The 25,624-nt window shown below is 48.2% G+C and overlaps 1 protein-coding gene across 1 annotated transcript in view; it reads right to left on the bottom strand.

The window, feature by feature from the left end:
• Positions 1 to 1,279: 1,279 nt before the first annotated feature.
• Positions 1,280 to 25,624, bottom strand: part of LOC146036017 (cdc42 effector protein 2-like) — a 41,173-nt gene continuing 16,828 nt past the window's right edge. The window contains exon 2 of the mRNA XM_083159769.1: positions 1,280 to 4,483. Within this exon, the coding sequence (XP_083015895.1) occupies positions 3,616 to 4,320 (705 nt within the window). The 5' untranslated portion in view covers positions 4,321 to 4,483 and the 3' untranslated portion in view covers positions 1,280 to 3,615. The remainder of the gene's footprint in view (positions 4,484 to 25,624) is intronic.

A 25,624-nucleotide genomic window follows, 5' to 3' on the forward strand; every position in this document is an offset into this window, starting at 1 on the left:
ACCAGGGACCATCTGATGACTGCACTCCTATATTCCTCATGTCACATGCCTCTCCTATACCAGGGACCATCTGATGACGGCACTCCTATATTCCTTATATCACACACCTCTCCTATACCTGGGACATCTGATGACGGCAGTCCTATATTCCTCAGATCACACGTCTCTCCTATACCTGTGACATCTGATGACTGCACTCCTATATTCATCATATCACACATCTCTCCTAAACCTGGGACCATCTGATGACCACACTCCTATATTCCTCATATAACACATCTCTCCTATACCAGGGACCATCTGATGACCACACTCCTATATTCCTCATATAACACATCTCTCCTATACCTGGGGCATCTGATGACTGCACTCCTATATTCCTCAGATCACATGCCTCTCCTATACCAGGGACCATCTGATGACTGCACTCCTATATTCCTCATATCACACATCTCTCCTATACCTGGGGCATCTGATGATGGCACTTCTATATTCCTCATATCACACGTCTCTCCTATACCAGGGAACATATGATGACGGCACTCCTATATTCCTCATATCACACGTCTCTCCTATACCAGAGAATATTTGAGGACTGCACTCCTATATTCCTCATGTCACAGGTCTCTCCTATACCAGGGAACATATGAGGACGGCACTCCCATATTCCTTATATTACACATCTCTCCTACACCTGGGACCATCTGATGACTGCACTCGTATATTCCTCATATCACAGGTTTCTCCTATACCAGGGAACATATGAGGACTCTACTCCTATATTCCTCATATCACAGGTCTCTCCTATACCAGGGAACATATGAGGACGGCACTCCTATATTCCTTATATTACACATCTCTCCTACACCTGGGACCATCTGATGACTGCACTCCTATATTCCTCATATCACAGGTTTCTCCTATACCAGGGACATCTGATGATGGCACTCCTATATTCCTCATATCACACATCTCTCCTATACCAGAGAATATTTGAGGACTGCACTCCTATATTCCTCATATCACAGGTCTCTCCTATACCAGGGACCATCTGATGACTGCACTCCTATATTCCTCATATCACAGGTCTCTCCTATACCAGGGAACATGAGGACTGCACTCAGTAGCCCAGACTGAATCCGGTGCACCTTCACACAGCAGAGCCTGCCCAGTAGCTCAGGTCAAATCCGATCCCAGAAGTAAAGCGACGCCCTATGCAATCACTTACTGCTGAGACTCGCTCTTATCATACTGCCACTTCATAGAGAAAATATCCGACTCTGGCTCCATATATTTTTAATTGTGCCTAGTACAGAGTAATGTATATGTACATGTATGTTAGTCTGCCAATGCTTAGCACCCTGGAGCACAGGTGTAGTCATTACTGACTGACATTTCAGTCCTTTCAGTTCCTCGACACAATGATGTCATACCCTGGACCAATAATATTACACATTGCTCTCTGCTAGGGACAGCCCTAATAGCCCATAGTTATATTATTGTGTGATGATCATCGGCGCTCAGTAAGACTGACAGGAGAGCTCTGGTTGAGGTAAAAGGTTTATGGGTAACAGAGATCCAATCATGGGAACTGTACTATACTATATCATGAGATGTATCACACAGACCTATAGGGCACCACAAAACCTAGAACAGGGACTAACATAGGAATATTTATACAGTCACACTTTAATATTTACAGTAGACAAATACATAGGAAAGATAAAAACTATAGGGTTAGCGTTCCATTAATAACACATCCGACATGTTGTCTCTTCAATCGCCAGGAGATGTGCTTTGGAGCAAATTCCGTGATTTGTAGAAAATGTTCTAGGTCCGTAAAAGACAGAGCAGAGAAAGATTCACAAGGGACGAGGGGACTAATTCAGTTGCAGTTTTGCTATTAAAAAAAACCTGCAACTGCGTTTTCCCGTATGCATGTTGACAAGAGAATGCTGGCAGGGTCAAATTGTCAACATGATAACTGTCGACCATTTGTACCCAACTCCGTTGGCGACAAGCAATGGGGTATGGTCCATAAGGTCGACACAATTAAGATTAACAGTCAAGGTCGACCACTATTGGTTGACACAGGAAAAAGTCTACATACAGATGTAGAGACTCTCGTTCAGCGCCGGGGCTTGCTAGAATGCCCCTGTTGGCGAGATGGAGGTCCATCTGACTGGGATGCGCGAGCGTACCACACACACGCGTGTCCCAGTTTCCGGGCGGAGGGAGGCGTGAACCCTGCTCATCTCCGCTTCAGGGAGACAGGCAGGGTTAGGTGGACCGGCGGCGGGGAGCTCCACTGTAAGGGGACCCCCTCTAGATGGAGTGTGCTCCATCTGTAGCTTAGGTTGACATGGTTATATGGTCGACACAAGCAATAGATCGACATGGAAAAGGTCAACATGAATTTTACAAATGTGGGTGTCTATGTTGACATAAATGACACGGACATAAGTGTACCGTGTCCCCTCGTGACGATTATAATCTAATTATATGTCCACTTGGTCAGTAACATATGAAAAAAGTCCATTTTGGGGGGGGGGAAATAAATTAAATAAACTCGTGTCGACCTATTCCATGTGGACCTATTGCTTGTGTCAACCTTTTGAGCAAGTCGACATTGCTATGTTGACCTTTTTCCACATGTCATCCTATCTCGTGTCGACCAATAGTGGTTGACCTATTGACTCTCAACCTTAATTGCTTCAACCTGCCGACCGTATTTCCAAGCAATGAATCATGGATCATGGTGGAACTAGACTTTGGTGGAGGGTTTTTTACCACATTTTGGGATGCTGTAAGCATCCCCCGCCGGGTTACCGCGGCGGGGAGCATCGCCAGAAAAATCTGGAGCCTAAGGGCTTCTAATGCAAACCCACCGCCGCCCCGCACCGACCTACCGCCGCCCCACACGGACTCCTGCTGCCCCACATCGACCCCCCCTTACCTGTGTCCGGGCAGCACAGAGCTGTGCTGCCCGGACCTGTGACCTCCTCCCTGCACTAAAATCCTCTTCCAGGTGAAGGGAGGAGGAGAGCCCGGTGCAGCAGCAGCAGTGCCAGGTGAGGGAGGGGGGAGCCGCCGGGACCCGATGGGACCCGGCGACTCTCACCGCAAAGGACAGCTCTTAACGCAAGAGCTGTCCTTTGCCATAATTATCGCATATGTTAGAACATATGCAATAATTATGTATGCAAAGGGGGGCGGAGCTGAGCCGCGATTTTTAGAGAATCTCCTCCTTTGTCTTTTGGCTTTCTTATCCACAGAAGTGTACAGTAGACAATACTGAATTGTAAACTAAGTTATTACAACACGATAGAAACTGAACAGTAATGTTACATCCTGATTTTAAAAAATAAGCAGATAAGAAATATTGTTTTTTCATAAATGATATGGTTTTCTATAGATTTTATACCAGCAAGGTTAGCCATATAATATGCCATTGTTCTACTATAAAATACTGTTCCTATGGCAGGAATCACTGATCACAGAGAGATAGTGACCTGATGATAGTAGTCTGTCATTACATTTGCTCTCTGGAGCTTTCACGTACAATAATAAATAGTGTCCATAATTGTTTATATACAAGGTTTTGGTGTGTGTTCACTAAGTTTTATACCCATCCATTATCCGCAAGACATCATCCAGGATTGACGGGCCGAGATCCAGCTCCAGCCCGAAGAGAGACTCAGTAGGTGGAATGTCCATGTTGTGCGTGACAGAGCTGTCCGTTTTGTCTTGAGATACATCTGCCCCATGTTCTGGACTGAACATGCTGTTCTCAGTCATGGAACCATCAGATGAGCTGGTTGAAGCTGTCATAAACCTACTGCTTTCTTCTTTTGAGAAAGAGGAAAAGGACATCTCTTCATCACTGCGAAAGCAACTCTCTCCATAGCTGATGGACATGGAACGTTGGCTTGGGACTTCTTCCAAGTGGAGCCTGGGGGGCTTTGGAGGGGCTTTCTCCTTACTATGTGTTCCACTGACGACAGGTAGAGAGACCGCATTTTTTAGGAAAGGGCGGAAGCCACCATCACTGTCGTGAGAGTGAAACTCTTGGTCCACACTGTTGTCTGCGCTCTGGATGGTCAACTTACGTCCCTGGTTTGGAAGTACATCATACTTCCCCTGCAGAAATGAAAGCTCCCCAAACATGTCCTCTTCTCCTTCTAGCCCGATGTGAGCACTGTGTCTGAAGTCTCCCAGAGGGGGGCTGATCATCTCCCTTGATAAAACATCCCGTAGTTTTGGCTTTTTACCTCGCTTGGGAGTTGATGTTTTCAAATAAATTGGAGTTTTTGCCGGCATCTTGGATTTACAGCAATGGGGACGAGAGAGACTCTGTATGGATTAATGATGGCGACAGCACCACACGGGGCCCTCACTGATGCTTGGAGGACATTGTCTTTATAATTCCAGAAATGTCTTCACCCTTGGTCAAACGTCTTGTTCTTGTTATCTTTCTGCAGATCTGAAGAAGAAATATTACAAATTAAGCTTGGAAGGATTTGCTATTTTCTGTGATCAGATTATATTAATTGCAACAATATTCAGCTAAAACCATAATATCATTTAATATATAATTTATCTGTATATCTATCTATCGGTCATGGTTGAACCAGGCAGGGTTGGCATAGCCATAAAAATAACTATTCTCTATGCTTGTTTCTTGGAATTTGTATAAATAGATATCCGGGGTAATCCGGGGCCTGTGGGATAAGCTTCCTTCCCCGAACACAAACAGGATGGACGCCCTTCCACAGTGAATCACAGAATAATTGCCTGTCACAGTAACTTTCATCCTACTTGGCCACTGAAACGAGATCTCTGATTGCACGGAGACAGGAATCCAGTGATAGAGACTTCTGTCAAAGTGGCGTGTTTCCCTGTACAGACATAGTATGCGCCATGCAGGCCACAATGTCTGTGTATACTAGTGCTAGAGGATCAATCATCTGAAACTAAATCTAAATACCACTTACAGTAAATTGCCATAGTTATACTCTATTGGTGTGTACACACGTTAGATGTGCCTTAAGATCCTATCCACGATCTGATCAGATAGGATCGTGGATAGGATCTTAAGGCACATCAGATTTGCATCCTATCTTGACTATATAGTGCAGATCTGCACTATATAGACAAGGCAGCCAAGACTTTCTGGCTTCCGATACGTGAACGCGGATCGGGATCGCAAGGGTTAAAACCCTTGCGATCTGCATCCGATGTTGATCCGATGCCGATCCGATGTTGACTATATCGTCAACATCGGAAAGTAAATCGGACCGTGTGTACACAGCATAAGGATCGATCCAACTATTTTGTTTCTCAATTGGTGTCATGAGCCATCTATAGTCAGACAGTTTTGTGCTAACGTAGGGTTAATGATTTTGTTGATTATAGAACATGCACTACCAGCCTGAAATGTACTTGTATACCACTGTACCTGTTCCTCCACTCCTACCCTGAGAAATGTGGCTGTGGGGAAGAGAAATGAGCCAGCTGCTGACTTTTAGGATGCTTCAAAAAGTTTGGATACTTGAGATACTGTAAGTAAGCCTAGTACTAGATAATCCTAAAGTAGCAGACTATACAGAACAATATTTTGCACTCTTGCTGGATAAACATTTAGTGGACTTGCTGACTGCTGTAAATACATATAAATTATGGTGCAAATTCCCAAAAGTATTTGGGCTGCCATCACTTACAGCTGTATGTACTCCGTGACCATATCATTTGGATCATGGACTCTGTTCGCCACCGGGACCGCAGATCTACTTGTCTCTTGTCTGCGGTCCCGGCTCCCCTCCTTTCAGGCTTCTGTTAATGAAAATGGACATCACAAAATGGCCGCCCCCTAACAGCAGACCATTTTTGAGGATGCTAGAAGAGGCTGCCGTCTTCTCTAGCATCCTCAAAAAGTGTCTGCTGTTAGGGGGCGGCCATTTTGTGAGGTCCATTTTCATTAACAAGCCTGACAGGAGGAGAGCCGCGACCGCAGACAAGAGACAAGTAGATCTGCTGTACCGGCGAGCAGAGGGGTAAGTGCGGGGTGGGAGGCAGGTGGGGTTTATTTTAGGGGGGGAGGATGTGGCTGAAATTGCCTACCCTATATACTTAATACAACCCTGAAAGCCGTTCACTGATGGGCACTTCCGGCACAATGAAATCACAATTTTTTCAGCTTAAAACATATGTTTTGTGACTCTGTGAGACCGTGAGAAAATGCCACATATTTGGGATAGCTATTACAAGGTAACATATAATAGAGTTCAAATTTTGGGATATAATAAAAATTACTTTGTACATGGCATTTAGGAGCTAATTGGCTGGTAAGTGGTAACTCGACACCAACGCTTAGTACATAGTCTTGACAGATTGAGTAGGTCGACACCTAAAAATGGTCAACATACATTGATAGAGGTCAACACAAATGTTAGACTTGTGAAAAGGTTGACACAAGTTTTTCAGGATTTTTTCTTTTTAATCGACTCGCCGTGCCTGAAGCAGCTGGGAACGCGGTACACTTATATGGTGCCCACATGGACATAGACTCCTAAATGCCATGTTGTTACAGGATGTGTATGTCAATGTTGAAATATATGATCATTGATCATGAACCTGCCAGCATACGTAGAGTGTCATTTTGTTTGCAGCCTATACTGCTTAGTGCAGGCTGGTCTTGTTATGTTCACTGCATGTCACATTTTGTTTGCAGGCTGTTACCGTAGCAACCGGCACAGGATAAGCGCGTCATCAGTGGGCGCGTCAGTCCGGTACCGGAATCAGACAGGGGGCCACACGTGGTGGGGGACTTCTTTTAAAGGTATGTGCACTGTATTTGTATGTTATCCTGATAACGATGTGAAACAATACATCGAAAACGTTTGATCGTGCCACTGCCATTTGTACACGTTATTGCCTTCTGGTGCCGCCGTCTGTATTGTGCAGTAATAGTAATATGTGTAGTATAGCAATACAGGTTGAGCCTACCTTATCCATATATTCCAAAAACCAAAATATTCAGAAAACCGTGTTTTTTCAGAATATTTCAGGTTTTTTTTGTTTTTGCTATAAATGTATAATATGTACAGTATAGTAATATGTATAGTAATAGTAATATATATATGGTACTTCTTTACTTTCACGGCGCCAGCATGGCGCCGCGCGTCAGAGTCCCCTTGCGGGGCTCGCTTCGCTCGCCCACGCTGCGGGCTCGGTGGCTCGCTACGCTCGCCACGCTAATTAAAATCAACTCCATGCCAACATGGATAGTGGGGGTATGAACTATCCATGTTGGCATGGCGTTAACCCCGTTTATTTAACTTAATTAGTGGCGAGCGTAACCCGGAAGTACGCGCGGCGCCATGCTGGCGCCGTGAAAGTAAAGAAGTACCATATATATATATATATATATATATAGCATAGTAATATGTATACTACTATGTATAGTATAGTAATATGTATAGTATAGTACAGTAATATGTATAGTATAGTAATATGTATAGTAAAAGTAATATATATAGCATAGTAATAAGGAATTTGGTACTCACCGGTAATTCCCTTTCTCCGAGGTAGCAGGGGACACTGCAGTCATCACGTGTGGGATAGTATGGTGTACTGGAGGAGTCGGCACTTTAAGAAAATTTAAGTGTGGCTGGCTCCTCCCCCCTCTATCCCCACCCAGACCTCAGTCTTAAAAAACCGTGTCCGAGAGGAAGATGATAGGGCAAGCACCCGACAGGAGGAGGACACATCCATTCATATGGAGATTAGAATCCAACACACATCAACTGTTTTAACAGACATAAGTATCAACAGACACATTAAAACATCTAGAACAAAAGAAGTAGAAGAACTACTAACCAAACATTCAATCTGCAAGTTCCATTCACTGGGTAACTACGCCCCGGAACCAGGGGATATTTTTATGATCAGCATGGCAGGAAGACTAGTGCTGGGAGGGCGTGCAGTGTCCCCTGCTACCTCGGAGAAAGGGAATTACCGGTGAGTACCAAATTCCTTATTTCTCCCTCGGATAGCAGGGGACACTGCAGTCATAACGTGTGGGAATAATACCCAAGCACTACTCCCGGGTGGGAGAGCACTGGGATTCCTGCAACACTGCCCTTCCAAATGAAGCCTCAGAGGAGGCGAAGGTGTCAAACTTGTAAAACCTTGCGAATGTATTCACACCTGCCCAGGTAGCCGCCCTACATACCTGAGCCAGGGAGACTCCCCTAGCTAGGGCCCAGGACGTGCTGACTGACCTTGTGGAGTGAGCGGAAATGCCAGACGGAACTTGTCTGTGAGCCTGTACATAAGCTTCCTTAATGGTTAGGCACAGCCAACGGGCCAGCGTCTGTTTGGAAGCTGGCCACCCTCTTTTTTCAGCTCCATAAAGAACAAAAAGATTATCTGATTTTCTCAGAGCAGCTGTACGTTTTAGATAAATCCGAAGAGCACGGACTAATTTTGAATCTCCAGAAAGAACTGGAATCACTATAGGTTCGTTCACATGAAAGGACGACACCACCTTCGGCAAAAATTCCTTGCATGTCCTTAATTCGGCTCTATCTTTATGGAAGATCAGGAAAGGTTCCCGACACGATAGCGCCCCCAACTCTGACACCCGACGTGCAGAGGCTAAAGCTAACAACATGACAGTCTTCCATGTGAGATATTTTTGGTCAACCGAGATAAGGGGTTCAAAAAGGTCTGACTTGAGGAAGTTCAAGACCAGCGGTAGTTCCCAGGGTTCAGTCGGAGATACAAAAGGGGGTTGTATTCTAAGTACCCCTTTTAGAAAAGTCTGCACCTCCGGGATGAGAGCTAATCTGCGGTGGAAAAAGATAGAGAGGGCAGAAATTTGCACCTTTAAGGAGCCCAACCGCAGGCCAGAGTTCAACCCTACTTGTAGGAACTGTAGCAGTCTGGACAAACTAAAGACCGCCCTGGGAAATTTCTTGGACTCACACCAGCTGACATAGGATTTCCATAACCTATGGTAGTGGGCCGATGTAACCCCCTTTCTGGCTTTAAGCATGGTTGGGATTACAGATGATGGAATTCCCCTTCGTTTTAGCAGGTCGGCCTCAACAGCCAGGCCGTCAAATGTAGATGCTGTAAGCTTTGGTAAGCGAATGGTCCCTGTTGAAGCAGATCTGGCCGCATTGGGAGACGCCAAGGGTCGTCTATCAACAGGAGTTTGAGGTCGGAGTACCACGACCTTCTCGGCCAGTCTGGTGCCACCAATATGACTGTTGTGGCCTCCCTCTTTATCTTCTTGAGGACTCTTGGAAGAAGAGGGAAAGGAGGAAAGATGTAGACTAGCCTGTACGGCCATGGAATGGACAAGGCGTCCACCGCCAGCGCCGCTGGATCCAGTGACCTGGCACAATAGAGGGGTAGTTGATGATTCAGTCTGGAAGCCATCAGGTCTACCTGTGGGGTCCCCCACCTGAGGGTGATCTGTCGGAACACCTCCGGGTGGAGGGCCCACTCCCCTGGGTGGAAATCCTGGCGACTGAGATAATCCGCCTGCCAGTTCTCCACCCCTGGAATGAAAACTGCCGAGAAGTCCGTCGCATGAGCCTCTGCCCATTCCAAAATGGGTCGAACCTCTTTCATGGCAGCACGGCTCCTTGTGCCCCCCTGCCGATTTATGTAGGCTACTGCTGTCATGTTATCGGACTGGATCCTTATGGAGCGTCCCCTGAGGAGATCGTGCCCCTGTGCCAGGGTCAGCCTGATGGCCCGTAGCTCCAGAATATTTATGGGAAGCTTGGCCTCCTGCGAGGACCATCTTCCCTTAAACCTGTGGTTCAGAGCTACGGCTCCCCAGCCTCGGAGGCTGGCGTCTGTCGTCACCATTGTCCAAGTGCACGGCTTGAAGCTGCGGCCCTGCAACAGATGTGGGGTATGGAGCCACCATCGAAGTGATGTGCGAGTTTTCTGTGACAGATAGATTCTCTTGTGGATCTGCAGGTGTGATCCCGACCACTGGGATAACAGATTTTCCTGAAAGGTTCGGGAGTGGAAACGCCCGTATGGGAGGGCCTCGAATGACGCCACCATCAATCCCAACAGGCGGGTACAAAGGTGTGCAGAGACTGTGCGTAGTTGCAGAATCTGACGTACTCTTAGCTGAAGAGTCCTGATCTTGTCCAACGGTAGGAATACCCTTTCCTGGACTGTGTCCAAGATCAGGCCCAAGAACTGAAGTCTCTGGGATGGATTTAGTTGTGACTTCTTGAAGTTCATTATCCATCCGTTTTGGACCAGAAAATTGCAGGTTAGGAGGGCGTCTGCTGCCAATTTTTCTGGAGAAGGTGACTTTAAAAGAAGGTCGTCTAAATAAGGTATGATGGTAACCCCCTTTAGACGAAGCGCCGTTATCATACAAGACAGTACTTTGGTAAATACCCTCGGGGCGGAGGAGAGGCCAAACGGTAGTCCCCTGAACTGGTAATGATTGTCTTGTATGGCGAACCTGAGGAACCTCTGATGTGGTTCCCAGATGGGTATGTGTAGGTACGCGTCCTTGATATCTAGGGAGAGAAGAAATTCTCCCTTCTCCAAGGACGCCACTACTGAGCGAATTGACTCCATCTTGAACTTGTGATAGAACACAAATTCGTTCAGATTCTTTAAATTGAGAATGGGCCGGACGGAGCCGTCCGGCTTTGGTACTACAAAGATGCTTGAATAGTACCCGGTGCCCTTTTGATGTGCTGGAACCGGGACAATCACCTTTGAAGAGAGGAGTGATTGAATTGACCCACAAAGGGCTGAAGCTGTCTCTTCTGAAGACGGAAGTCCTATTGGGAAAAACAAGTTTGGAGGAGGGGCAGTGAGCTCCAGCTTGTAACCCTGAGTCACAATCTGAAGTGCCCAGGCATTTTTGCAGTGGGACTTCCAGGTGTCTGCAAAGAATAACAGCCTGGCGCCCACCTCGGGATCCCCTAGGTGAGCTGGGAGACCGTCATGCCACTGACTTCTCAGTGGTCTTGGTGTCTCTAATAGTGGCGGCTGCTGAGGGCTGGGCTGATCTGGCCCTACGACCACGGCGGCCTCTGTATGAAGGGAAACCCCCTCTGGACCTACCTCTAAAGCCCGCGTTCCCTCGAAAGGAACGAAAGGTAGTGGACACAAACGGCCTTTTTGGAGGCGGAGCAGATGAGGGAAGAAACGCAGACTTCCCCCCTGTTGCTTTGGAGATAAGCCTTTAGATCAGGCCCAAAGAGCATGTCGCCCCCGAAGGGAAGAGCCTCCACGGCCTTTTTGATTTCTGGTTCAGCTTGCCAAGAACGCAGCCAGACTGAACGTCTAGCCACGACCGCAGAAGCTGAAGCCTTTGCTCCTAGGATAGAAATGGGATGCAGTTAAAATCCCGGCGGTCGGGATCCCGGCGTTCAGAATCCCGACGCCGGAATCCCGACCGCCGAAATCCCGACACATTCTCCCTCCTGGGGTGTCCACGACACCCCTGGAGGGAGAATAAATTAGTGTGCCGAGCGTAGCGAGGCACCGGGCCCGCTGCGTGGCGAGCGCAGCGAGCCCGCAAGGGGGGGCGATCCACGTCCCCCCCTTGTCGGGATTTCGGCTGTCGGGATTCCGGCGTCGGGATTCTGAACGCCGGGATCCCGACCGCCGGGATTCAATACTGAATCCGATAGAAATATCAGAGGCAGCTTTCCCTATGTAGGAGGACGCATCCCTGATGCATTCTGCTAAAGAAATTAGTTCATCTCGGGGAGTATTCTGTTCTAAACCAGTAACAAGATCAGAGGCCCATTTCTCCATTGCTCTTGCAACCCAAGCAGATGCCAGAGCAGGGCGCAACAGAACTCCTACGTTGGTATAAATGTTTTTGAGAGAACTATCCAAACGTCTGTCCTGTGACTCTTTTAGGGACACCGCTCCCGGGATAGGGAGTGTGGTTTTCTTAGATAAGCGTGAAAGGGACACATCTGGGGTGGGAGGAGTCTCCCATTTTTCTCTGGATGCATCTGAGAAGGGGTAAAGGACCTTTAATCTCTTGGACATTTGAAACTTTTTGTCCGGAGACTTCCAGACTTTTAAAAGAGGGTTGTCTAACTCATCTGAGTCCGGGAAAGTTAGGGGCTGCTTTTGGATTCTACCAAAAATGGACACCTGAGGAGGTGCGGATGTATTGGCAATGTGGAAAGTGTCACGGATCTCCCTGATCAGACCTTCCACTCCCTGGACCTCATCCTCTGGGAGATCGTCCCCTGCGGGGTCCTGAGCTAGTTCAGGAGGAAATTCCCCCTCTTCCAAGGGAATACAATCATCTGGGTCGTCCGCCAGGACTATGGCCTGAACCGCCCTTCTCTTCACCGGGGGTGAGGAAGGTCTAGTCTGGGAGTAAGCCGACACAGACTGTTTTACGGAGTCAACAGACTGAATAAGGGATGAAGCCCATAGAGGCTCAGAAGTAGCTAACTGAGACAGATGGGAGTGAAAGACTTCCCTGTCTTTTCTAGAAGCTTCCATCTTAGCCGTAAAACTGGAGAGAAGGGTCTGTAAAACCTCCCCAGGACATGGGGTGTTTGGCTGGGTCCCAGGGGACCTGGAAGTAACAGCAACCTGCACCCTTGCAGAAGACTGAATTCTAGTATAGCAGGGGCCGCACAGGGAAACACCCTTGATATGTGGCGTATACTGCTCCTTGCGCTCCTTACAGGAGTACACCTTTTGTGCTGCTTTTGATGTAGCCCTTCCTGCCATACTGACAAAAGTTTTAAGCACCCCACACGCACACCCTTATACAGACACAAGTACTCCCTAGCACCACTTAACACAGTGAGAAGCCCGAGGCCTGAGTGCTAATAGGGAGAGAGGAGCCAATCCTGCCCCCCGATGTGTATTGTGTATGGGGATAACCCCTGCTGACTCACAGTACAGTTGAGGTCCCAGGGGAAGCGCTTTAACCACACAGGAGCCGGTATACCGGGACTGCAGGTGTCTGAGACTGCTGGAGCAGTGGAGAGAAGCTGCGTTCCGGGCAATGGCGGCCGTGCTGAGAGAGACGCCGATGCTAGCTCCGCCTCATTGACGCGGACGCTTCCCGCGCCGATCTGTGGGCGGGAAATACAAGCGCGGCCGTGTCAGCGCTGTGCGCGACCTATAATGGCTGCGGCCGCTGACACTCTCTCCCCAGCTAGTGCGCTCACTTCTGGCTGGTCCCCCTTTTCTGTGTTCCTGGAGAAGGCAGGGGAGGCATAACCTTGGACCCGGAACGCTCGCTGCGTGCAGCTGCGGCGGGTCCCCAGAGCGGGTGCCCTGGTGGTCTTTTGGTAGCAGAGGAACACTGCGTGCAGCGTCGACTGTACCTCTCCAGGGTTCCTCTTCACAGGCAGACCGTCCTGTCTGCCTGCCACTAACATAAAGTTTAAATAAATTAATAAAGAAATAAAAAACCTAATCTCCCTCAGGAGACCCTTGCCCAGGAGACCGACTCCTCCGGGCACTTTTTTAAGACTGAGGTCTGGGTGGGGATAGAGGGGGGAGGAGCCAGCCACACTTCAATTTTCTTAAAGTGCCGACTCCTCCAGTACACCATACTATCCCACACGTGATGACTGCAGTGTCCCCTGCTATCCGAGGGAGAAATGTGTATAGTACTATGTATAGTATAGTAATATGTATAGTATAGTAATATGTATAGTATAGTAACAGTAATATGTATAGTATAGTAATATGCAGTGGCGTAACTATAGTCCCGCAGCCCCCGCGGTGGCGGGGAGGCGCTAAGAAGGTGGGGGCGCCGGGACTATAGTTACCGCCGGCGCTCCTGCCCCCCCCCCCCCCCCCGAAAAGTTAACACCCTCCTTAACCCGTTGCCGCCGCCTCCCTCTAGCATCCTCAAAAACTGTCTGCATTATGGGGGCAGCCATATTCCGTGTGTCACTTATTAGCTGCGGGAGAGCCAGGGACCCGACAGATCTGCGTGTCGGGGTTAGAGGCGGCGGCAACGGGGTAAGGAGGGTGTTAACTTTTCGGAGGGGGGGGGGGCAGGAGCGCCGGCGGTAACTAAAGTCCCGGCGCCACCACCTTCTTTTTATTAGGAGCCGGGAGAGCCGGGGACCCGACAGATCTGTGTGTCTGGCGGCAACGGGGTAAGGAGGGTGATAAATTTTATGCGCTTTAAATGTAGTTACGCCACTGGTAATATGTAAAGTATAGTATAGCAATATTTATAGTACCAGTAATATGTATATTAATAGTAATATTTATAGTACCAGTAATATGTATATTAATAGTAATATATATAGTAACAGTAATATGTATAGTATCTCATATATTTAGCCAGATCTGTCACTCATCCCCTGTGTGTATAACGTTCACGCCCAGCGTTCTACACAAACCCGCCCCCCCTAGGGAAAAGACACTCATCCCCTGTGTGCAGGGGTGCCGGGAGAGGGGGGAGCAGGTACAATTTACCCGGGCCCGGGCCTGTCAGGGGGGCCCTGGTCTGGACACACAGGTTTTTTTTTTTATTTGGTGGCAAGTACCCCCAACATGACCCATCCCATTAGGTACAAAATGAGGTAGCGCTCCAGCACAGTCCAAAATTCAAAGAGGGGCAGTCACATCAACTGCCAGTGAGTCCAGGACAGTGATGCTTGGGGTGGCAGTATATGTGACCCCCACTTTTGAATATAGGACTGTGCTGCTGGCTCACATCTGTAATTGCCACTGGCAGGGAAGTCCAGGAACAGAGCATTTTGTACCTAATGAAATGGGCCATGTTGGAGGGTATGTGTAAATCCTTTGCAAAGAGCATGTAACCCCTGACAGAGCATGTTAACCCCTGGCAGAGCATGTAAATCAGGGCAGACAGGTTAATCTCTTGCACAGAATGTTAACCCCTGGCAGAGCATGTTAACCCCTGGTAGAGCATGTTAACTTCTTAATATGCAATGAGCATTGTAATGGGTGTGTGACATGTGTAATAGGCATTACAGTGTACATTTTTGTACGTGTATCCACCTTGGAAGCAGTGGCGTAACACCAGGTCCGCAGAGTGTGCGGGGATCTCCGTCCATGGGGGCCCCAGGAAGTTGCTGTACCGGGGCCCAGGATTTCTCTTGGCGGCCCTGCCTGTGTGTATAACGTTCCCGCCCAGTGTTCTACACAAACCCGTCCCCCCTAGGAAAAAACCAGTGTGATACACACCACCACCCCCTTGGCATCACCTCCCCCCGGCCCAGCCAGGGCTACAGTACACGCCCACCATCCACCATTACTCCACAGCCACTAGGTGCCCCCCCCCCCCCACGACCCCCCTCCCGTGATTCGCGGGCCCCCCCGCTATTCATGGGGAAAAAACCGCACCCCCCCCTCCCGCGATTCGCGGACCCTCTCGACCACCCCTCCCGCAATCACGTCACCGCACACCCCCCCTCCCGCAACTCTCGGACCCCCGCGACCCCCCTACCGCGATTCACGACCCCCGCGCGATTCACGGCACCCCTCGCGACCACCCTCCCGCAATTCACGACCCCCCTCCCGCGATTCACGGCACCACCGTCCCCCTCCCGCAAGTGGCGGACCCCCGCGACCCCCCCTTCCCGTGATTCACGCCGCGCCCCCCGCAAGTTACGGACCCCCCCTTCCCACGATTCACGCCCCCGCACGATACACGGCACCCCCCGCAACCCCCCCTCCAACGATTCGCGCCCCTTTTCCCACAATTCACGGCACCCCTCCCTTGATTCACGGCACCCCCGCCCCCCTTTATTCACGGCACCCCCGCACCCCTCCCGTGTTTCACGGACCCCCACAATTCCATCTCTCCGCGGTTCACGAACCACCACAACCCCCCCTCCCGCAATTTGCGGCCCCCCCTTCCCCCGTGTGAAGTGGGGGAACCTGCAGAGCGGCAGCCAGGGCCAGATTTCCCACCCAGAAAGAGGAGACACTGACTCACTACCACGCTGGACCCTCACCCACTGGCGGAAGCTGCACAGTGTCCCCCACCCTCCTCTTTAGTCCCCCATATGCCCACACACCCCTATCACTACCCGGCTTCCTGTTTTCCTGTGTCGTGACCTCCGCCAGTGGGGAGCCGCTGACTCAAAAACACCCTACTATACTTTTGCATACACACCTAAACAACACGCACGCACACCCCCACACCCACAAATGTCACTGTACCCTCCACACTATCAATGTACATCTTACTCTGTAACCACTTTTTAATTAAACAAAACAATACACACCCCCTTCCACATCATGTGCTCTCTATTTAACACATTTCACCTATAACTCAAGTTGCAATACAGGCATCTTACATACAATTCTAACCATATTTCTCACAATACAAACATTCACAAATTAAGGAGGCGCATCCCCTTACGCCGGTGTGAAGAGCGCCCGTAGGGCACGATGAATCACCTAGTAGTAATATGTATAGTATAGTAATATATATATATAGTAATAGTAATATGTATAGTATAGTAATATGTATAGTATAGTAATATGTACTGTATAGTATAGTAATATATATATATATAGTAATATGTATAGTAATATGTATAGTATAGTAATAGGTATAGTAATAGTAATATGTATAGTAATATGTATAGTATAGCAATATGTACAGTAACAGTAATAGTAATATATATGTATAGTAATATTTTTAGTATAGTATAGTATAGTAATATGTATAGTATAGTATAGCAGTATGTATGTATAGTATAGTAATATGTATAGTATAGTAACAGTAATATGTATAGTATAGTAATATGTATAGTTTAGCAATATGTATAGTATAGTAATATATATAGTAATATGTATAGTATAATAACAGTAATATGTATAGTATAGTAATATGTATAGTTTAGCAATATGTATAGTATAGTAATATATATGTAATATGTATAGTATAATAACAGTAATATGTATAGTATAGTAATATGTATAGTAAAATGTATAGTATAGTAATATGTATAGAATAGCAATATGTACAGTAACAGTAATAGTAATATATATAGTATGGTATAGTAATATGTATAGTATAGCAGTATGTATAGTATAGTAATATGTATAGTAATATGCATAGTATAGTAATATTTATAGTACTAGGTGATTCATCGCGCCCTATGGGCGCTCTTCACACCGTCGTAAGGGGCTGCGTCCCCTTAATTTGTGAACGTTTGTATATGAGAAATATGGTTAGAATTGTATGAAAGATGCCCTGTATTGCAACTTAGGTGTCCGCGAATCGCGGGAGGGGGGGTCGCGGAGGGTGCCGCGAATTGCAGGAGGGGGGGTCGCGGGGGGTGCCGCGAATTGCAGGAGGGGGGTTGTGGGGGGGTGGATGCTGCGAATCGCGGGAGGGGAGGGATTGCAGAGAATCGCGGGAGGGGGGTCGCGGGGTGGGTTGCCGCAAATCGCGGGAGGGGGTTACGGGGGCGGGGGTTGCGGCGAATCATGGTAGGGGGGGTCGCGGGGGGTGTGCCGTGAATCACGGGAGGGGGGGTCACGGGGTGGGGTGCCGAGAATCGCGGGGGGGGGTGTGTGTGCCGTGAATTGCGGGAGTGGGGGTTGCGGGGGGGTGTGACGCGAATCGCCACAAGAAAAAATCAACACAGAAAGGTCAACACATGTAAATGTTGACATAAGTGTGGCACTTCATTGGTGTCCATGTCGACACATGAGAATGAATATGAAAACATTCAAAAAAAAAAAAAAAAAAACTTCAAAAACTCATGTCAACCTTTTTCATTGTCGACCATAGCCATGTCAGTGTTTTCCATGTGCAATTTAATTCTGGAGCTGCCGCGAATCGCGGGGGGGTGCCGCGAATTGCGGGAGGGGGGGTCGCGTGGGTGGGTGCCGCGAATCGCGGGAGGGGGGGTTACGGGGCGGGGGTTGCGGCGAATCATGGGAGGGGGGGTCGCGGGGGTGTGCCGTGAATCACGGGAGGGGGGGTCACGGGGTGGGGTGCCGAGAATCGCGGGGGAGGTGTGTGTGTGCCGTAAATCGCGGGAGTGGGGGTTGTGGGGGGGGTGACGCAAATCGCCACAAGAAAAAATCAACACAGAAAGGTCAACACATGTAAATGTTGACATAAGTGTGGCACTTCATTGGTGTCCATGTCGACACATGAGAATGAATATGAAAATATTAAAAAAATGAAAAAAAAAAACTTCAAAAACTCATGTCAACCTTTTTCATTGTCGACCATAGCCATGTCAGTGTTTTCCATGTGCAATTTAATTCTGGAGCTGCCGCGAATCACGGGGGGTGCCGCGGGGTTGGGTGCCGCGAATCGCGGGAGGGCGGGGTTCACAGGGGTTCCGGTGGGGGGTTGCCGCGAATTGCAGGAGGTGGGGGGTTGCGGGGGGGTGTGACGTGAATCGCCACAAGAAAAAATCAACACAGAAAGGTCAACACATGTAAATGTTGACATAAGTGTGCCACTTCATTGGTGTCCATGTTGACACATGACAATGAATATGAAAACATTCAAAAAATGAAATAAATCTTCAAAAACTCATGTCAACCTTTTTCATTGTCGACCATAGCCGTGCCAGTGTTTTGCATGTGCCATTTAATCCTGGGGCTGCCGCGAATCGCGGGGGGTGCTGCGATTTGCGGGAGGGGGGGGTTGCGGGGGGGTGGGTGCCGCGAATCGCGTGGTTCATGGGGGTTGCGGTGGGGGGTTGCCGCGAATTGCGGGAGGGGGGGGGGTCGCGGGGGGTGCCGCGAATCGCCGGAGGGGGGGTTGCGGGGGGGGGGGGGGGTGACGCGAATCGCCACAAGAAAAAAATCAACACAGAAAAGGTCAACACATGTAAATGTTGACATAAGTGTGGCACTTCATTGGTGTCCATGTCGACACATGAGAATGAATATGAAAATATTCAAAAAATGACAAAAAAACTTCAAAAACTCATGTCAACCTTTTTCATTGTCGACCATAGCCATGTCAGTGTTTTTCATGTGCAATTTAATTCTGGAGCTGCCGCGAATCACGGGGGGTGCCGCGAATTGCGGGAGGGGGGGTCGCGGGGGTGGGTGCCGCGAATCGCGGGAGGGCGGGGTTCACAGGGGTTCCGGTGGGGGGTTGCCGCGAATTGCGGGAGGTGGGGGGTCACCGGGGGTGCCGCGAATCGCGGGAGGGGGGGTTGCGGGGGGTGTGACGCGAATCGCCACAAGAAAAAATCAACACAGAAAGGTCAACACATGTAAATGTTGACATAAGTGTGCCACTTCATTGGTGTCCATGTCGACACATGACAATGAATATGAAAAAATTAAAAAACTCATGTCAACCTTTTTCATTGTCGACCATAGCCATGTCAGTGTTTTGCATGTGCCATTTAATCCTGGGGCTGCTGCGAATTGCGGGGGGGGGGGGGGGGGGTGCCGCGAATCGCGGGAGGGGGGTCGCAGGGGGGGTGCCGCCAATCGTGCAAGGAGGGGTCGCGGGAGGGTTCTTTTTGCCGCGAATCGCGGGAGGGAGGTCGCGGGGGGGTGTTTTTTCCGCGAATTGGGGGGGGTCACGGGGGAGGGTTTGCCGCGATTCGCGGGAGGGGGGGGTCGCGGGGTGGTGGTTATGCCGCGAATTGCGGGAGGGGTCGTGGGGGGGTTCTTTTTGCAGCGAATCGCGGGAGGGGGGGTCGCGGGGGTGTTTTTGCTGCGAATCGCGGTAGGGGGGTCGCGGGGTAGCGGGTGTTTTTGCCGCGAATCGCGGGAGGGGGGGCGCGCGGGGGGCGGAGGTTTTGCCGCAAATCGCGGGAGGGGGGTGCTCACCTGGTGGCTGTGGAGTAGCAGTGCTGGGCAACATGGGAAGGCAGTGGGTGTCTGGCACTGTCTGTGGGCTCACTGGGCTGGTTCTCTGTCACATACCTCCCAACATGACCCTCTCCAGGAGGGACACAATGCTCTGTTTCTAGACTTCCCCTTAATGTATGATTGCCATCACCTGTTTTAAACAGGTTAATTTCTCAGAAAGGTGTTCAGCACAGATGAAGGCAATCACACATTAAGAGGAAAGTCCAGGAACAGAGCGTTATAGACACAGACACCCACTTTGAGTGACAGATGTAGCCAAATATATAGGAGATGGTATAGTATAGTAATATGTATAGTATAGTAATATGTATAGTATGGTATAGTAATATGTATAGTATAGTATAGCAGTATGTACAGTATAGTAATATTTATAGTATAGCAATATGTACAGTAACAGTAATAGTAATATATAGTATGGTATAGTAATATGTATAGTATAGCAGTATGTATAGTAATATGTATAGTATAGCAGTATGTATAGTAATATGTATAGTATAGTAATATGTATAGTATGGTATAGTAATATGTATAGTATAGTATAGCAGTATGTACAGTATAGTAATATTTATAGTATAGCAATATGTACAGTAACAGTAATAGTAATATATAGTATGGTATAGTAATATGTATAGTATAGCAGTATGTATAGTAATATGTATAGTATAGCAGTATGTATAGTAATATGTATAGTATAGCAGTATGTATAGTAATATGTATAGTATAGCAGTATGTATAGTAATATGTATAGTATAGTAATATGTATAGTATGGTATAGTAATATGTATAGTATAGTATAGTAATATGTATAGTATAGTAATATGTATAGTATAGTATAGTAATATGTATAGTATAGCAGTATGTATAGTATAGTAATATGTATAGTATAGTATAGCAGTATGTATAGTATAGTAATATGTATAGTATAGTAATATGTATAGTATGGTATAGTAGTATGTATAGTATAGTAATATGTATGGTATAGTAGTATGTATAGTATAGTAATATGTATATTATAGCAGTATGTATAGTATAGTAATATGTATAGTATAGCAGTATGTATAGTACTATGTATAGTATGGTATAGTAACCTGTCCAGAGAAGTTGCTGCTGCCCTTATTTCAGTAGCCTCCCTAGAAGGAGCAGTTTGTCCCAGCAGACAGATGGCCCTAGAGCTGATCTCACAGATTAATCAGACACCACTCACATCCCAGCTGGTTCCCTGCACTAATGTAAAATTCAGGATTCATTTCAGGTTAGATTTCTGTCTTTTCCCTTAAGTGGAAAGTGTATGGAGAATAGTAAATGTATTATGACCATGTGGTCTCCGATAATAAAAGTCCCCATCTGTCGTCACACCCCATTTCCTATGGCAATCATAGTAAATGCACCCACCCTGCTGCAGGCCCACCCCATCCTCCGATCCTATCTGCACCACCCCTCCCCTGGTCCTCTGCACCTTGCTGCATTAACAGACCTTTAGTCATTCTATTATGGCCCTATGTATGATGCATAACACTTAGGAGGTCATTCTGGTTGACTCACAAAGAAGCAAATTTTGTTGCTTTGCGAGCCAACTAATGCCCAACCCGCTGGACGGCGAATGTCCAAGCGCAGCCTTGCGTGCAGGCCCCAAATCATTTGATGGTTGCCGACCATTGAATGATTTATGTAGCTCTTGCAAATCTAAGTTACTCTCTGGTGATTTAGATTTGCAGCTCGTTGCTACTTAACCAGGATGGGCAGTTGACGGCGACGTCAGCTGCCAGACCACGGGAAGCCACCTCCATTCGCATATAGACACCCAGCATTTTCCTGGGCGCACCCATTTTCTTGGCGTACCCATTTTCATGGGTTTTCGCATGCATGCCTCTTGCATGCCCCCCACCGATGCGAGGGCCTCGGAGACTCTGTTGGGCACCATCTAGTACCCCCGGTGCCCAAGAACCTGAATCCCCCCCAATACAGGTGAACAGCGACGTTAGCTGTCCGGCCGTCTGCCTGCATCGGAGATGTGCCCGGGGATTACACCTGATTAGAGGCACACAGCCACCGAATGCCATTAATGCACCCAGCACTGCCTGTATATATATAGATGGGATTATTTAGTATGCAGCATCAGCAAAATCAGCAGTGACAAACACATCATGTCAGTGTGTATTATGTTCCAAGCACACATGGTCACATCATCCGCTCACCCGCCCTACTGACCTGGCATGTCTCACAGAAATCTCAGTCAGGGAGAAGACGGCACTTACTACATGTGCTCCCAGCCTCATTCGTACAGTAATTCCGATATTATTCCTGATTATGTCATATTCTCAGACAGATAAACATAGTTACAAATTAATATACTGAAGATCAGCCTGGTACATGGGCGGATCCAGGATAAAATGACAGAGGGGGCACGATGATAAAAGAGGGTTTGGGTGAGGGAGGGACGGTGTTAGTGGTGCCAGTGTACATGCTAACAGAGCGGCAGATAGAGGGTAGGAATGGGATTAAAAATAGGCCCTGGCATTTAAAGTACGCAGGCCCACCATGGCGACAAAAGTGAAGGATGTAGTTGTGCACGCGCCGAAGGTGGGCTCCAGATAAGGGGGTGTGGCCACTCAACAGGGGGCGTGTTCTTGAGTGTAGTGTACCACACCATATACAACTTCTACACATTATGCAACAAAATACTAAACCCCATTATACTTGCCCCTTACACATGATGCCAAATTAAATGAGCCAAAATTCACATAATAACACGGCATAATAACACTGACATCAGCTGCCTGCCCCCTGCACCCACGTCACCGGTCCATTACTATAGGAACATTGGGCGTTCCTATGGGCTGTGCCCCATGCCCCTCGCCCACACTGCTAGGAACGCTGCAGTTTGCCAGGCCTGCTCGCACCAAGGATCTGCACGTGCGCATAACTACGCATGCACGGACGCTAAAAATCGAACGCGCAGGGGACCGATGAAACTAGAATAACCCCCATTGTCCGCAATGTGCATGCGTTAGATCAGGGTTGATAGGGTTGGGGTGGATCCCCAGAGTTTCCTGGGTGTGCCAAAAACGGTGGTCGCTACCAAGGAAATGCTGGGAGTGTCCAGCCAAATGCTGGCGTATTTTGCCTGCATGGGGCAGGCGCATGATGTTGATGTGGGATACGGTCATTAGGTTTACAACAACTAGGTCGACAAGCATTGGGTTGACACCACTAGGTCGACATGGGTTAAGGTCGACATGGGTTAAGGTCAACATGGGTCAAGTTCGACATGAGTTAAGGTCAACATGGGTCAAGGTCGACGTGGTTCTAGGTTGACATGGGTCTAGGTCAACATGACATTAGGTCGACACAAGCATTATGTAGACATGAGCTAGGTTGACAGTCAAAAGGTTGACATGGGGTTTTCCCCCTTGATCCATGTCGACCTTAACCCATGTCGACCTTGCTGCATATCAACCTAGCAGTTTCGACCCAATGCTTGTTGACCTAGTTGTTGTAGACCAAACGATCCACACCCGAAGATGCCCGCCCAGAAACGGCTGTTTTGCACGCAGCCACCGAGTGAGTCCTGGGCTACACAGCGGCTGTGAGTACCAGGGAGCAGAGAAAGATTTCTCCTCTGAGCTGACGCATTCGGACAGATGCGGTTTCGTACACATCCATTCGCAGCCCTGCAAACCCCTATGTAAGGCGGGATTTCAGAGTGCAGGGCTCCGTACACTTGCAGCCCAGGTCTGAATCAGGCCCACAATAAGTGGTCTAGGACCCATGTCACCTCTTGCTATATGATCAGGTCCTGGCCAGGCTAATAGGGCACAGAGAAGTAAGTGACCAAAGTGCCTCTGTAATCACGGCCCAGTGTGTGTCAGCATTTCCTTGCAGGAAGACGGTTACATTACAGTATCAGTCTCCTGTCTCCAGTCCAGATCTCCCTGCCAAAAATATGTCAGTGCGAGGGCTGCGCCCCTCCATCTGTCAGGCCATCCCTCCTGCTACACTCCTGCTGACTGCATGAAGGTCAGAGCTCCAGAGTGGAGAACAAATATTTGGGAGTCTCTATCTCTCTTGTTATATTTAAGTGTTATTAGATCTGACAGCATGTTACTGGTCCTGGTTGATAGAGCTACAGTGTCTAGATAGGCAATAGGTCGACACTAATAGGTCGACATGCAATAGGTCAACAGAGTCAAAAGGTCGACATGGTCAAAAGGCAGACTTGAAAAAGTGTTGAGAGGCAATAGGTCTACAGAGTCAAAAGTTTGACTTAAAAAGGTAGACACATGAAAAGGTCAACATGAGTTTTGGGGGATTTTTTTCTATACTTGACCATCCAAGTGGACTATCGACAATGGTAACGTGTGCTGAGCAAAGTGAGGCACCAGGCCCTGGTGCCTCACCATGGCACTGGTGAGCAAAGCTAGCCCTGTGAGGGTACGCCTTATACTAACTGAGGGTCCATGTTGACAGGTGACAACAAAAACATTTCAAAAACTCATGTCAACCTTTTCATATTTGGACCCTGTCAACCTATTGGTGTTGACATATTGACTGACTATCTAGACACTGTCTATCTAAAACTTCACACCCCATGTAACATATTGTTACACTATGTTACTGATGAGGACATCCATATACGTTAATGGTAACAAAACTGTTGCTTTCAATTATCATTGAACTACAACATAGTTGCCTACCCTCCTGCATTCTGCAGGAGACTCCCTGAACTAACAGCAATCTCCCTCTCTCTCCCTCATTAGTCTAGCAATCGCCCTCATTTCACCTAGCCCACATTACACTGTTACATATTTGGGGGAAAAAGGAATGAGAGATAGATACATTTACAATGAATCATCAGCACCATTTTCCAGCACTATACCAAGTATAGTAGCTCTTTGGGGATCATCTACATCTGGATATAAATCATTTAAAAAGATTCCTCTCAGCTGTAGCAGTACACACCCAAGCTTCTAGGTGCCACGTTCACAATCTCTTTTCACAATCTCACCATATATGGAACTAGACACGCCCTTTGGGAGGAGCATGACACCCCCCTCAATAGGGTGCTTTGCAAAATTCTGCTACCAACTATAATCTCCCTGAAACTAGTTTTCAAAAGTAGGCAAGTATGAACTACAAGTCCCAGCATACTCTTGCAGTCATCTGAAAGGGATGCGGTTAATTTGCCGGCGGTCGGAATCCCGACACTGGAATCCCGACCGCCGAAATCCCGACACTGGAATCCCGACCGCCGAAATCCCGAAACTTTCTCCCTCCGTGGGTGTCCACGACACCCATAGAGGGAGAATAAAATAGCGTGCCGAGCGTAGCGAGGCACTGGGCCCGCTGCGTGGCGAGCGCAGCGAGCCCGCAAGGGGGGGCGATCCATGTCCCCCCCTTGTCGGGATTTCGGCGGTCGGGATTTCGGCGGTCGGGATTCCAGTGTCGGGATTCCAAACGCCGGGATCCCGACCGCCGGGAAACCGTATCGGATCCATCTGAAACTCTTAACTGAATAACTTCTGGAGAACCAGAGTTTACCTAAAGGTCCATACACACTGGGTGATTATGCCCAGTGTGTATGGTGCACGATGATGGGTAAAATAGCTGGGCTGAAAAAATGCTCAGTGCAGAGACATCCCGCTACCATAAAAAGACCACGCAGGCTAACTATGCTCACTGTCCATGTGTATGATAACCATGATCTTTAGGCCCACATACTGCAGTCGCAGGAAACATAGAATTTGATGGCAGATAAGAACCACTTGGCCCATCTATTCTGCCC

The sequence above is a fragment of the Crinia signifera genome, chromosome 9 (genome assembly GCF_055691185.1).
Source record: "Crinia signifera chromosome 9, ASM5569118v1, whole genome shotgun sequence".
In the NCBI taxonomy this organism is placed as follows: Eukaryota; Metazoa; Chordata; class Amphibia; order Anura; family Myobatrachidae; genus Crinia; species Crinia signifera.